The following is a 16,363-nucleotide window of genomic DNA, read 5'->3' on the forward strand; positions in this document are numbered from 1 at the left end:
TATGTGTGCCTTGTAGGCTAAAGAGCATTCTTTTTCATATCCCACAGGAAAGAAGAGAAATAGAAAGGAGAGTCTCTTAAAGAAGAGGGAAAACAGGAGGAGGTGGATCGAAACCTCTTTCTACTGCAGCAGGTACCAGCAGCCATCCGTTTGACTCAGTCATGTGCATGGGTGAATAAAAGCTGGGACTTCACTGCTTTGCCTTCCTCTGACTCACAGTGGCTTTGACAGCAGCTGTGGGGGGTGGGGGGGGGGGTTACTCACAAGTAAATAGATAGGACTTCCACACTGGTAATAAGGAGGCACTCTAACCAAAATTTAAACAAATTAAAATAAACTATTTATGATTGAGCTATGACCATTTTAATGAGAATAAAATGTATTCTACTCAGTCAGATTCTATAATGTTCAATGCATGCAACTATACTATATTCTATTCTAAGTCCATTGGTGGCAATGGTTTTACAATCAACATAGGCTTACAATGCTTTTGGAAAATGCAGCCCAGAGCACTACCACAGTGATTACTTTCTTAATAAAGTAATTTGAAAGTTTGTTAGCAGGTCCTCAAGTGCAACAATTCACCACAATGGTGACCCTAAAACTATGAATTAACATAAACTTTTAAATACCAACACAATAGAACAGTAAACATTAAAAAAGTCTTTCCATTTTCTCATTTTCCTAAAAACTGCTTAAAATAACACTTTATTTCAACATTTACACTCCTAGTTCAGCCCCTTTGCAAAGCATGATGGGAAGTGAAAATCCTGTTTGATTGAGTCCTGGTTGGGTTTACTTGATTGAAACGTTATTTTAATATAAAAACATCAAGTTAAGTCAAAAAGAAATTGTTTCAACTTAATTTAACATGAAGCAATTGAATTTGAACCAGAAACCTAATACAATGGTGTTGAATCAAAATAAATTGTTTAAATAAAGTGAACAGCATCAAAAAATCATTTTTTTTCAGTGAGAACTGAATCATTACAGAGTAATTCAAATAAAAGACATGTGACTCCTGTATTCATTTTCCTTTTAATCTTTTTTTCTTTCTCTCTCTCTCCTCCTTTGTGGAATTACACAATAAAATGCACATGAATTATATAGGCAGTGTAATTTGCACCCCTGAATGTGTATCTTATACTGCTGAGGGCCATACACATATAACCTGTATGTGTGTCTATAACAAACTCATTCATCTGTATCACTGCTGGGTCACCCAACGCCTGTCAGTGACAAGACAAATAACATGCTGTCCACCTCACATTTCATGCATCACTGCTAGCCCTGTAACACACATGCACACTCAACACACCAAATCGTACATATTGATACAAAGGTATATATAGCTCCGAGCATGCCTGTGTCCCATTATGAGCATACATTCATGTGGTTTGAGGTTATGTACATGAACCTTATAGGTCATTCAAATCCTTTTCATTCATGTCAAGCAAACTCATTTACAATAGACCTTTACACTTACAAAATATATCAACACTTCACAGAACAAGGACCTTTACACAATGCACACCCACACAGTCAACCTTCAGTACAAGCTGACTCCTCAGTCAAAGCCTTTCTCCTCTAATCTAATTATCACCAATTAACTCATTCATCACAGCACACATGTGACCGTCTGCACAACAGCAAACATCTGTTTGTTTCCGTTGTAAGACACGCTAAATCAAACAAATCCGGCTGAACTGCACTGGGAGCATGTTTCTCCTCAGCTTTTACGAGGTTATTTGCACAATTAGCACTTTGTTATCATCATGTCTAAACTCTAGTGTGTGTGTGTGTGTGTGTGTGTGTTCTGACAAGAATGTTCATTAGTAAAATGTAAATTAATTCTCTCTCTAGGTAATCACATCACCTTATAAATTTAATTTAGATGTCATAAAATGTGAAAATGAATGTGATAATATACGCAGAGGTGGAAAAGGAGGCAATATCTCAAAATGATCAAGCGTACAAAAACAAAACAAGAAGTGTTGTCCTTGTCAATGTTGTCCATCTATCATGACTGCAACTGGTCCATAAATTGGTCTGAATGTGTAAAACTACTGTAAATGGATAGAGAAATTACAAAGTTTCCCACTCTTGAAATTAATCACTTTTTATCACATTTGAATCAACATAACGAGCTTGAACTTATAACGAGAACGAAAAATAAGAGCTACACAAAAAGTTTTTACTGTACTGTTTTTAATATTTTTACTTATTACTTCTGGAGCCATATAAAAATGTAAAAACTTATTTGATTATGATGAATTTGATTTTTGTTAGCCAAACTCCTTTGACCTAAAATATTTTCCCCTGAGGTTGTATGGTGTACTTCAATAATTTAACAAAACGTTTGCATGTTCATTTTTTTTTTTTTTTTTTTTTTTTTTTTTGGTGAAAATATTTCACGTTTAATGTTTTTTTTATTAGCTTTTCATCAACTCACAAACCCCCTGCAGTTCCGTCATGAACCCCAATTTGGGAAACCCTGACTTTGATAAATAGTATGTTAATATAACTATTTAAAAAAAATGGTATAGGGTGTTCTATAAGCCTCTAACCTGGAAACTGTAAACATCAAACATCTTGTGGTACCCTCAAGTGTGCTATTCTATTCTATTCTATTCTATTCTATTCTATTCTATTCTATTCTATTCTATTCTATTCTATTCTATTCTATTCGTTCCTATACATTTTACCCTCAAGTGTCCTCCTCTCATCTCCTCACTCATGTTTCCTTGCTCATTGTCTTCTTATGCCCTGTACTCAACCCAGATATTGAGTGTTCCTCATTTCTTCCATGTTGCGTTAGAATGCTCTTGTGTAATTCTTGAAACAAAAGGCTGAACTCTATCTCTCGGTCTCCTACTCTTTTCCTTGTAATTTCTCTTTTTTGTCCCTTACGATAACAATCTTTTTCACCTTTCATCTCTCTGCTCTTTTCATCTGTTATTTTTTCCTCTTCTCTCTACCCTCTCTCTGCACTCTCTGTTTATCAATTCACAAACAATAGAGACAGTGACTCAGAGCTGGAATTACGTGAGAGGAAGGTGATAGATATGTTTCATTTGTTTGGAGCAGAAGATGGGAAAAAAATCATAGTGATGTTTCTCTAAAATTAGAGAACATGGAACGACAGATATCAATTAGGAGCAAGAGAGAAAGACAAAAATGGGAGGGAAAAATGTTCAAGGGATAGTTCACCATAGTTCACCCAACAATGAAAACTGTCTCATTAGTTTAATAATTATATATATATATATATATATATATATACAGCTATGGAAAAAATTAAGATACCACTTAACATTGATTTCTGAACTTGGAGTGGTCTCTTAATTTTTTCCATAGCTGTATATACATACATTGGTGTGAATAAGTGCTTGCCCCTTCCTGATTTTTTTTTTTTTTTTTTTTTGCATGTTTGTCACACTTTAATGTTTCAGATCATCAAACAAATTTAAATATGAATAAAAGATAACGTCTCAGGTTACGTATGTAACCATGGTTCCCTGAGAACAGGGAACGAGACTCTGCGTTTGATTACACTATGGGGGAACGTCAATCGTGTCAGGTGTTCAAAATACCAAGAATCGCAACACTCCAATCCTATTGGCCGGCGACAGCCTATGACGTCATTACGGTGCAAACTGTGATGTATAAAGGCAGCGCCTGAGGAGGCAGTCAACACCTACTCGTCTTTAAAGGACTGTTCAGCAGGCAGCCCGAAACAACGCAGAGTCTCGTTCTCTGTTCTCAGGGAACCATGGTTACATTGGTAACCTGAGACGTTCCCTTTCGAAAGGGAACTCAACTCTGCGTTTGATCACGCTATGGGGAACGATATACCCACACCACCATACTAAAGGAGAGTGCATGCCAAATGTCTGGACAAAAGTCCGGCAGTTCCAGAGAAAAGCCAAGAGCAACTCCCCCAAAGGCTGTCAGTGACAGCATTCCCTATGGCCAACAGCCCAAGCTGAGCCTAAAAGAGGCCTTCCGCGGAAAGCCTTCCAAGGCTGCTCAAGGCATCTGGGACCAACAATCCGTGGAAAGTAGTCCCTTAAAGGGAATGTGGCCAGGAAACCAAAAGGAATCCCGGCCAGTCACTAAAGGGGAACAAAGTCACCCCCAACGCCACCAAGGAGGCCGTACTAATCTAGTGAAAGCCCAACATAGTCTGGGCCAGCCCTGTCTGATACACAGAATCTCCAAAGCGCATTCTTCAAAGAAGAGAGCAGATAAGAGCGACTGCGAAAGAGCAGTAAGTGACTCAAACCCACACGCAGAGACGGGCATCCTGGAGAGCGGAACTCAGCTGAGCACTATAAACCCTCGTATTGAGGGGAGTATAATCCACTCATCCTAGGATCTACTAAGCGTCTGATTAAGCACTGAGGAGGCTGTGCGCTAGAAAAACCCTGGTACAGGGGAGCACAAACCAGCCTAGGGCCAGTCTGAACGGGAGACTTCATAGAAGTCTACAACCAATGACCAGCTTAGGGAGCTAAGCACAATTACGCAGTCAAGTACGAAGCTCAACCTAACAGACAGACCATACTGTAGGCACATAGTCATGGAGGCTGCCCAGAAGAGGCCTACAACATAACTAAAGTTCTTACAAATTAACTAACATCACACCAAGAACCCAATACAGGTGGTATTCAGGATGGCCCAAAAAGGCCATTCAACTGAAAACATAGCATGCTGAGCGCATGACCAACCAAGTAATCAGGTAGCTGTGAGTGCCCACGAAACAGCCCATCCCACACAATCCAACGAGCAGTGTACTCAGTAAAAACACCTTTCTACTCTTTAAGCAAGAGGAGTATAGCGTACGCCATCAAGCGCTAAAGAAGGCCCCATGGGCCTATAACCTGAGCAGACACGTGGCATCACGTGGCAGTGTTATCAAGGATCAGGCTAAACAGACTGACTACAAAGGATGTCATCAGTCAGCCCAAGCCCTGGCCAAACTCCAGCGTGATACATAGGAGGCCTGCGAAGGCCTACAACCTGTAAACACGCGGCGTCAGCTAGTGGCAATCATGACCCATCCATGGTGATGAGTCACACAGAAACCCACACAAAGCTGTGCCAACATGCAGACTGAAAGGAGGCCCTATTGGGGCCTTTGACCTCCATGAACACATGGCATCAACCAGTGGTAGCTTCATGACTAAAACCAGCCAGCAGGCCAAGTACTCAAGAAAACTCTTGGGTAAGAGAAGTACACACTCAGTTGGCAAGGCCTACTACTTTTAGCACCATGTGGCGCCAGCCCGTGGTCATAATAGGGCCCAAGCTCAAAGGGGACCAGCTCTAGACCCTACACGATAACTGTGGGTAACCAGCCACACAACCTGAGCTTAAGCCTACACATTCCAACAGGCAATGTACCCAGTACACATAAATATGCTATCAGGGTCTAAGGAAGGCCTACAAGGCCTACCACCTCAAACAACTTGAGCATAAGCCTGAGGCAGTGCTAAAATATGTGAGCAAACTCATGATCATAAACCAACAGCACCCGAAAAACAAGCTGTATCAAGAAAGAGGCTACAATAAAGAGCCACAATCTAACAGCAAAAGCAAAACAGCTGCTGTGGTCATGATCGACTGGGAGCTAACAGAGATCATACTATTCTAACCAGAATACGACTCTCTACACTCAACCTGAGTGTGCAATCCAACAGGTGATGCACTCAGTGAAACACAAATCCTAACCAGGGAGTACAACAAAACACCACGTTCATAGATAGAGGCTAATCAGAACCTTCTATCACAGAAATAGGCGCTAACCTATGGCAGCACAGAGTAAGCTCACATATAATGAAGTATGTAGGGCTAAAGCTTAGAACCCAAAGCAAACGCAAATGCTTTGTAATACATGCCATCCAAACAAATGCTTTCACAAAACAGATCTGAGATCTGTATTGAACCCTTGAGGCCAAAAGCTAAAAACATTTAGCACCATATGCTCAAATATGAATATAATTCAAGGGGCTCATGTGAAGACATTATAAGCATGACAAAAGTTCTAAAAAGTGGGTCCTAGCAGCACTGCATAACGTATAAGGGCCTACCACATGGGAAAAACAGCACCAGGAAGGCTAATAACAGCCTATAGCCCTTTGAAAGGGAACACAAGTTTTTAAATGAAGGTTTTTATTATGAAGGGAAAACAAAAAACCAAACCCACATAGCCCTGTGTGTAAAAGTGCTTGCCCCCTAAACCTAATAACTGGTTGGGCCACCCTTAGCAGTAACAACTGCAATCAAGCATTTGCGATAACTTGCAATGAGTCTGTTACAGCGCTGTGGAGGAATTTTGGCCCACTCATCTTTGCAGAATCATTGTAATTCAGCCACATTGGAAGGTTTTTGAGTGTGAACCACCTTTTTTAGGTCATGCCACAGCATCTCAATAGGATTGAGGTCAGGACTTTGACTAGGCCACTCCAAAGTCTTCATTTTGTTTTTTTTCAGCGGTTTTCGTCTTGGAACTCTGCCATGCAGGCTATTTTTGCCTAGTCTCTTTCTTATGTTGGAGTCATGAACACTGACCTTAACTGAGGCAAGTGAGGCCTGCAGTTCTTTGGATGTTGTTGCGGGGTCTTTTGTGACCCCTTGGATGAGTCGTTGCTGCGTTCTTGGGGTAATTTTGGTCGACGGTCCACTCCTGGGAAGGTTCACCACTGTTCCATGTTTTCACCATTTGTGGATAATGGCTCTTAATGTGGTTCGCTGGAGCCCCAAAGCTTTCGAAATGGCTTTATAACCTTTTCCATACTGATAGATCTCAATTACTTTCTCTCTCATTTGTTCCTGAATTTCTTTGGATCTCAACATGATGTGTAGCTTTTGAGGATCTTTTGGTCTACTTCACTTTGTAAGGAAGGTCCTATTTAAGTAATCAGACCTGTGTGGCTAGAGAAACTGAACTCAGGTGTGATAAACCACAGTTAAGTTATGTTTTAACAGCGGGGGGCACTTTTTCACACAGGGCCATGTGGGTTTGGATTTTGTTTTCCCTTCATAATGAAAACCTTCATTTAAAAACTGCATGTTGTGTTTACTTGTGTTATCTTTGATTCATATTTAAATTTTTTTGATGATCTGAAACCTTAATGTCACGGATCCCTTGTTCCCCTGGAGTCCATTTCCCAAGATCCTCCTGTTCTCCACACCTGCACTCACTTCCCTCGTCAGCTCCTCATCATCACGGATCACCTGCACCTGGACTCTATCATCTGCACTCCCTTTATAATGCACTCACTCCCTGCACTCCTTGTCCGTCTTAAATGTTATGTTGATGTTGTATGCTTGGTTCTTCTTGCCCTTTTGGATTAAAGTATCTGTTAATGTGGAAATCCGTATCTGCCTCAGCTCTACACCAGCACAACCGTAACAGAAAGACGGACTTAAACCGCAGGATTTCCACAATTAAAAAGATGGGATTGTTCCTGATTCCTTTGGCTCCAGCTCCCCCACAGCCTCTCACACCGACATCAGCGGCTGACCAGCTCGTCAGCCTCTTCCAGGTGGGACGTTAACTGGAGAGGTATGTGGAGGAGTTTGTTGAGTTGGCTTATTTGACAGATTGGTCAGATGCTCATTTGATCGCCCTGTTTTTGGATGGACTGGACGAGGACACCATCCGCTTCTCTGAACCTGACGATTATGTTTCCTTAGCTGATGCTATAAATTTAGTTTTGTATTTAAATTGCTCCAAATTTTTTTATCCAAGAGGTTCAGGATGATAAGTGTTCCTCTCGTCCAGTCCTTCCAAAAACACTGGCAGCCTGGCCAGTCTGCCAAGCTCTGTCCTCCTCCTCATACCCCTCCAGTGAACTCCCTGTCTGCCCCACACGGAACCCACACTCCTCCACTGGGTCCCGTAAGCGGAGGAGGAGGAAGCAAGCGGCTCCAGTCTCTCCGGAGCCCGCTCCAGTCTCTCCGGAGCCCGCTCCAGTCTCTCCGGAGCCCGCTCCAGTGTCTCCGGAGCCCGCTCCAGTGTCTCCGGAGCCCGCTCCAGTGTCTCCGGAGCCCGCTCCAGTGTCTCCAGAGCCCGCTCCAGTGTCTCCAGAGCCCGCTCCAGTATCTCCAGAGCCCGCTCCAGCCCTTTCCGAGCCTGCCGCTCCAACCCTATGCAAAACGCCAGATGATGCGGTCTGGTTAATTGACTTTTGGTCCGAGTCCTCAGCTCCAGCTGCCGCCTACGAGCCCTCAGCTCCAGCCGCCGCCGCCACCGAGCAATCCGCTCCAGCCGCCGCCGAGCCCGCTCCTACTATGAACTATGTTTTTGAACCATTCAGCCCAAAGACTGTTTTCCCCCCCTGCCTCCCTCTCCCGCCTCCTTCCATGGGTGTCTACATTGCTGCTCCATCTCAAGCCCCTTCATCCAGCACTCCACCTCGACCCTCTGCCCCATTACCTCCACCTTGGCTCCAACCTCCCTCATCTCCACCATGGCCCATCAGTCCACCAGCTTCACCAGCCTCCATCCTTCCTCCGGTCAAGCATTGGTCCCTCATCAGCCCACCCTCACCTCAGGGACTGCACTCCTCCGTTTTCACTCTGTCCCTTCGTCCCTCTGTTCACTTGGCGTCTTCACTCCCTCCTGCTTTCCTTGTGTCGTCTGTTGTCTTGGTTACGCTGCGGCCTTCTGGAACCCTGCCTACGCCTCAGTCGGCGAAGCCATCGGTGTCACCATGGCGCTACGGACCTTCGGCATCGCCTGGACTCCAGGCCTTTTCAGCAGGCCGCTGCACCTGACCCGGCATGTCTGCCCGCTGCACCTGACCCGCCATGGCTGCCTTCGGCCCCTGACCTGCCATGGCTGCCTTCGGCCCCTGACCCGCCATGGCTGCCTTCGGCCCCTGACCCGCCATGGCTGCCTTCGGCCCCTGACCCGCCATGGCTTTTGAGCCCGCCCTGGAGACCTCCACTCCAGTCTGCTCTTCCTCCTGCTCCGGCTTGAGGTCTCCAGGGCGCCCACCTCCGGGGGAGGTACTGTCACGGATCCCTTGTTCCCCTGGACTCCATTTCCCAAGATCCTCCTGTTCTCCACACCTGCACTCACTTCCCTCATCAGCTCCTCATCGTCACGGATCACCTGCACCTGGACTCTATCATCTGCACTCCCTTTATAATGCACTCACTCCCTGCACTCCTTGTCCGTCTTAAATGTTATGTTGATGTTGTATGCTTGGTTCTTCTTGCCCTTTTGGATTAAAGTATCTGTTAATGTGGAAATCCGTATCTGCCTCATCTCTACACCAGCACAACCGTAACACTTAAAGGTGATAGAGAGGATTTTTTTCGTCGACTGAGAATCCAAAGACTGTTACTGAGTTTTTTAAATGAAACGCCTACCAAAAGTATTGCACGAGTATTGGAACACGAGTGTTTACCACCGGCATTCGCTTTGTCGTGTTTTTTGGATACATTATGTCAGACTCACCGCAGGTAACTCATAATCTGCAGTTGTTATTCCTGTCTCCTGACAAAAACATTGCATGCAGCACCTGTGGAGTGTGGAAAGTTACTGGAGAGAGCAGCCGTGCTCGTCTCTCACAAGGAACGTCATGGCAGTGATTGACAAGCCAGAGGGCCAATCGTTTTCCCGATGATCGCGTAAACGATTGGCTGATGTTTTTAAGGCCCTACCTCGTGCACAGATGATGTATATTAATAGTATTCCTTTCAGTGCACCTAATAAATAGTCTTTTATCAGTTTGTGAAGACAGTTTCAAGTAATATTGCAAAAATGTACAAAACAAAGCATCCTATTTAGCACCTTTAAAGTGTGACAAACATGCAAAAAAATAAAAAATCAGGAAGGGGACAAGCACTTTTTCACACCACTGTGTATATATATATATATACACACACACACACACACACACACACACACACACACACACAAAAATGTGAGTGTTCCTCTTTAAGTGTGCATCTCACAGATTAAATTACAAATGCATAATCAATAGTATTAAAGCATGCTTTGTTTTTCCAGTATGATGAGGCATTATCTGACAAAAAGTGACTGGGAATGACTGAGACTGTGTGTGTGTGTGGGCGACTGAATCTAAATGGACTGGATATGCTGGCTTTAAAAAAATGGCAGGATGGAGAGAGAGAGAGAGAGAGTGTGTGTGTATGTGATTAAAACACACAGAGCAATGCCACCTGGGTATTCTTAAGTGTCAAAGGCTATGTTTCGACTGCAGGCTAATCTGATTTTTTTCTTCTTTTTTTTTTTCTTTCAGGCAGACTGTTCACTATTAATTGCAAGTGATCAAACAAGATTTGTGTGTCCAGATATAACCAACCTATCTGTATGGTTTACTTTGGTAATGATATAGGTGTACTCACATATGTGACAAGGCTGTCAAAATGGAGGTTCAGACTTTCAAAAACACATCTGGATAAAATATGGATATGCAAAAAAATCTGATTTTGGCTAGCAGTATGAACATTGTCAAATATCGTCCTTCATCTTTTATTGTATAGGCACATGCATCTAGTGCTCAGTAAGCTAGTACTGTTCATATACATACTATTATTGATGTATTAATATAAAATAATATCCATTCCTATTCTTTGACAAAGCAGTGCAAGTCCAAAACATGAGAGATTACACTAACACTAAATCACAGTAACACTAAACACAGACCACACTAAATCATTCTCTGCCTCTGATAAAAAGCAAAACTGTATTATATATTATTGTAATGGTATGGTATGAACATATAATAATTTGCTGTATCTATGTTGTATATGTGTTCTTTTAAGTAAGCCATATATTGCTTCTGTAACATACTATTTATTTATTTATTTATTTTTTCATATTCCACATGACTTTGGTGCTCTGGCTGAGGATTCTTTAAAGATAAAAATTCTTGGCTGCTTAAATAGCCCTGAAGCACAAGGAAAAAATACTGATGATAACAGAGCTAGGGTTATGAGAGAGAGAGGGGGGAGAGAGAGAGTGGTAAAGGGAAAGAAATGTCTTCTTTCCAATTTATGTTCACATTTTATCACTCTTGTTCTCTTTATTGAGTCAGTTTTCTGGCTCTTCAATTTTCCCCTTTTACTTCCAATAAACCCAATTCTCTTTCCCTCTCTGTATATTTTGTTTGTGTTCCCTGATGCCTTCTCAACCTTATACAATTCTGGCAAACCTTTTACTATCTCCCACTTACTTACTTAGACTTTGTTTATCCTCTATTCCTCTTCTTATTCTCTCATCGAGCATAGCATAGCTTAAACTGACAGTGTGCCTCGTTACATCAGATGCCATTGACCAAAGACTCTTAATCATTCACAGCATTTGCTTGGCACTAGATAATTAGTGTGAGCTCTGCAAAAGATTTTTGGAGTGGGCCTGAAAGGTTATCCATCCATATCTTTGAAGAATATTAACCTGCTTTATCTCTGTAATTGTTCGGAGAGCTGAGATAAGTTATCCTAACATTATTATACTGGATAGATTCAGATTATCACACAATTTCAAGGCATATTGGCCATAAAAGTTCCAGGCTATTGCAATGACCTCTTTTTTCACCTTATCAGCAGCCTTTGACTGACAATCCTATTCATCAATTACAGGAAAGAAATCCTATTGTGTGAGTGTGTTATCAATGTGTCAACTTTCCATGCCGTATGCATTTAATTTTACACCTGTTCTATTGACCAAGTTGATATGGAGACAGACAGCAGACAGACAGACACACTCACACAGTAGCATCAAGACGTAGTGTATGAACGCTATGTTTCTACTAGAGCTGTTATGTAAGCATGGTCTTCCAGAAAAAGCTTCCATTGACAAGAACGATTCCTCTCCCCCTCAGAATATATTTCGTACAAATCCAGCAGTGCTCTCACGTGCACATCTGTAATTATTCTGCTACATTTTCTAAGGCTTTGAAAGTTAGCGCCTGAGGCTACAAGCCACAAAAAAAATCCTCCTTCACAAGTGTGCAAATGGAGATTTTCTGGCATCTCTCTGGCTGTGACCTCAGCTCTCGCAAGAGTCTTAGAGAGGCTTATGAGCCCAAAAAGCCAGACACATTGTCTTTTCTTTTTGCATTTTGGAACAAACCTTCTAAAACCGTCAGAAATGTAGCTGATGTGGAAGCGCCTTCCAATTACCGAGCAGATCGGTTTAAATGTCACAGGTTACAGAATGACAGATGTTTGACACAGTTAGTTGCCTGAAAAACTCTTTTCTCTAAGCCTTTTGTCTCTGGAGTTTCATCTCATTCAACTGTAACGATGGCTGTCTGTGTCGAGATTACAATAATAACACTGTAACGCCTTTTCATGTATCACTGGTAATCAGTTGTGAAGGGGGTACCCGTGTGCCTTGAAATTCCAGCTACACTGCCATCCTGCTTAATCGCATTTCACAGGTCCCTTGATTGTCATTTATTCTCAAAAATCTTTGCTCAGCATGCTGTCTCTGATAGAAGACAGCGAATTATGCATTATGCCTTATAACAGGGATTCAAAAACTTTTTGTCAGTCGAACCTGTTTGACATAAAAAAAAAATATATAAAGCACACCTGAACCAAACAGTGTTAGCTTCTGATAGGTTGAAGCAAGTGATCACAGGCATACAGGGATTATGGCAGGGCGATACAGCGTCTCAGTCCCTTTTCAGGGAACCATGGTTGCAGTTGTAACCTGAGATGTTCCCTTTCATGGGAACTTGTGTTTTTTTGGAATTTATAGTGCTTTGGGGACGTTAATACCCACTTTGCTGTACTAACAAGTGCCTGTCTTGTGTGAAATCATAGCAAGCACAACTAAAAAGCACCTGGGACCCCGGTGTGGAGCACAAATCCAGGTTGTAAAACCTTACAAAAGTGTGTGGAGAGGACCAGACTGGTTCATTCAATACATCTTGAAGGGAAGCTCCTGTTAATATGGCTTTAGAAGACAAAAGGCCTGCAACAAAATAGGTTGTGCCTGGTTGAGGTACATAACCCAGTTTAGGATGAAGAAAAGCTTTCACTGTGCCTAGTGCAAACTCTAGACACAAAGGGGCCACCAACAGGTTTCCTATTCTCTTGAGAGATGTAATAGCAATGTTCTCTGAAACATATTCAATAGGCTCAAAGGAAGCCGCTGAAAGGCCTTCCAAGACCAAGGCCAAATCCCAAGCCGGTACTATTGTGCGATTTTCAGGCAACTGCCTCAAAGTAAAACCAACAGGTTTCTCCCCAAAGATACATCACTTAAAAGTGCATGGTAAACAGCTATGGACACCAATTAAACATTTAAACCGCTCCTGCAGGAACTCTAGCACTGTACCAATCGGGCAGTTAACTGGGTGCAGCTGGTGATTTCCGCACCATGAAATTAACATTCTCCACTCCAGGGCATAGTTTCCTCATGAAGGGAGCTGTAGAATGGTCTCAACAACCTTGGTTGAGAGATCAGACTCAACCTCTCAGAGGCCAAACCCACAGATTCCACAACTCTGGTCAATGGGGAAGGATTAAGCCCCCATTGGATGCGGGAGGGTCTAGATGCATGAGGGAGAACCACAACGGACAGTGTTTCATTTCTTGGGATGCAAAAAGATCCATTTTTGCCTGGCCGATCTCCCTGCAGATGAGCACCCCACCTATGACGTTTCATCACGCCATTGGACTGATTTCACACATGCTTCAAGACGCAGTCACTCAGAAGTGTTCCCAAAGCGTCATGACTCAGACACAGCGCGAGTTCCCTTGAAAGGGAAACCCAGTTGGGAAACCCTGTCTCACAGAACCAAGGACATTTTATAGTGTAGATCCTTAATGTTATTAATATTTGTACTGCCATACAACTGCATCACTTAAGAATGACAATTTAACAGAATTAATCAGGCCACTCTTTTAAAAACTTGCTAAACTTTCTGTGAGAACATAGATATTTCAGCAATGCAAAATATGATTAAAATTAAAATATTTGTAAACAGCGGCCTCCTTGCCTTTAAAAAAAAAAAAAATCCATATAATAACTACCTGACATTTCTGCGATTCAATGTTTTAATGTTAACTTTGAATGAATGAATGAATTAATTAATTAATTAATTAATTAATTAATTTCCACTAGTGAACAACTTCTGTTTTAGTCACACATCTTGCCCATGTTAACTATTTCTCTTTGACAAACAGTTTGCTGATTTAAAGATGCATGCAACACCTCTTGCACAATTTGTTCAATTAAATTCAATTCACATTTATTTGTATATTGTTTTTCGAAGACTTCAGATGCAAAAGCCTCTAAGTGTCTTCTGAAATTTTCTTCTAAAATGAGCATTTTTATCAAGCTTGTAAGTTTAAGTTCGGTAATTTCATTTTAATGGCAATTAATAGGTCCTTTTCATTGCCATTAAAGTGAAATAACTGAACATAAACATATGAGCTTGATAAAAATGCTCATTGTAGAAGAAAATTTCAGATGCCACTTAGAGTCTTTTGCATCTGAAGTCTATTGTTTCAAAGCTACATTGTGTGGATCTTGTAGTTTAATTTTATTCAGAGTTCTCCATTTGTTGTCAGTAATGTTGGAGTGTTTATGTTGCATTTTATGTCATTTAGATTATTGTATAATTATATATTGTATAATAGAATTTAATGACAAATATGGATTGTATATACAGCCACCATAATGCCATCCCGTAATGCTTACACTGTCAAGCCAGCTGTTTATATAACCTAAATGTACTATTTTTATATTCATATGGATGAAGTTAAAGAAAACTATTGTCTAATAAAAAAGGAGAGAGAATGATACAAGTCTAAAATTCAGCATTTCTTAAAAAATGTTTCTTTTGCTCTTTATGCTGTACTGTGTAATGACTGTAAATGAATTGTAAAGGTTAATAAGTGTCCAAGTTGCGCTGTAAGAGTGCAGTGTGTGTTTTCACCTTTATGAGTTTACACCTGATTTGTGCGGACACCATATGGCTGTTCCTCAGATTGCCCACGCGGAACATTAAGCAGAGTTTTCCGTCTCGCTGTGAGATCACCGCGTCCTGACTGAACATGAGCGTCTCCGCGCGCTTCTTGGGCTGAGACATCTTAATGAACATACAGCCGATGAGAAACGCGTCTACTATCGAACCCAGCAGAGACTGGAACAGGAACAGGATGATGCCCTCAGGGCACTTCTCAGTTATATAGCGGTAACCGTAGCCAATTGTCGCCTCGGTCTCAATGAAAAAGAGGAACGCTGACGGGAAGTTGTAAACATTGGCGACGCACGGAGTGTACGAAGCGTCATGACCATGATTTAAGTCCCCTCTTATATATGCGATGATCCACCACATCGAGGCCATGACCAGCCAGGCAATGGTGTAGGTAAGGATGAAAATGAGAAGGTTCCAGCGCCACTTCAAGTCCACCAGCGTGGTGAACAGGTCGGATAAATAGCGACTGGTCTCTCCGCCGAGATTCCCGTGCTGGACGTTGCAGCGTCCGTTCTTCTCCACGAAGCGCTGCCGCTTCTTCTTCACCGGCGCGCTGGGGAAAGTCGCGGCTCTGCTCGTGTTCACCACCTGGTAGTCCTCTCCAAATTTACGCCTCAGCGCTGCCATAACTTCAGCACGTTTGTTTCATTAAACCGGTGGGAAGGGGGTTGTATTTTAAAAGCACAAAAAGGAAACTTACTTTCTCTGTAGCATGGCTTTGGTGCCTTTTTGACTTTCAAAAGTAGCTGAAAAGGTCGCCAGGCAGGGCAAGGTCTCTCTGCCAACTTTTTTTTTTTTCCTCGAGTAAATCTAGACTGTAAAATGTAGCCAGGAAAGCTGAAGGTGCACCCCTGATATAATGTCACTTTACTGTAGCATCATTGTATGAATCTCTCTTCTGGTCGGGTTTCTCTGGATGTCCGTGTGAAATGCACGGGCTGTGTTCTCTGTGCACTTTCGGCTCTTCTGCACATGATATGGCATGAACAGCAGAATAAGAGAAAGAAGAAGAGAGTGGGTGTGAGGGACAGACGGGAGGAGGGGGCTTGTGTGAACGAAATACTATTTTCCACACTGGAAAAGATGCTTGTGTGTGTGTGTGTGTGTGTGTGTGTGTGTGTGTGTGTGTGTGTGTGTGTGTGTGTGTGTGTGTGTGTGTGTGTGTGTGTGGTCCTGGTAGGTAAACCCTACGTTTTGGGGACAAAAAATGGCGGTACGAAGTCCTTACCCTTGTGGGGACTTTTGTTCCCCATGAGGAAAACAGCTTATTAAACATACTGTGTTGTTTTTGGAAAATGTAAAAATGCAGAAAGATTTCTGATAAGGGTAGGTTTAGGGTATAGAATTATACAGTTTATACAGTATAAAATGTATATTATGTCCCC

General features: G+C 42.3%; 1 protein-coding gene across 2 annotated transcripts in view; it reads right to left on the minus strand.

Annotated features, from left to right (window-relative positions):
- kcnj19a (potassium inwardly rectifying channel subfamily J member 19a) overlaps positions 1-16,142 on the minus strand; it is a 35,459-nt gene extending 19,317 nt beyond the window's left edge. The window contains exons 1-2 of one of the 2 annotated variants that reach the window (XR_010893561.1): positions 14,937-16,142; positions 115-234 (exon numbers count right to left, since the gene is read on the minus strand). Coding sequence is in view for 1 of the 2 variants with exons in the window: in XM_067375543.1 (XP_067231644.1) it covers positions 14,937-15,605 (669 nt within the window). In the remaining variant the exon portion in view is untranslated. The remainder of the gene's footprint in view (positions 1-114; positions 235-14,936) is intronic. The other variant, XM_067375543.1, reaches the window with a different exon arrangement.
- Positions 16,143-16,363: the final 221 nt, after the last annotated feature.

Source organism: Chanodichthys erythropterus, chromosome 3 (genome assembly GCF_024489055.1).
Source record: "Chanodichthys erythropterus isolate Z2021 chromosome 3, ASM2448905v1, whole genome shotgun sequence".
Lineage (NCBI taxonomy): Eukaryota > Metazoa > Chordata > Actinopteri > Cypriniformes > Xenocyprididae > Chanodichthys > Chanodichthys erythropterus.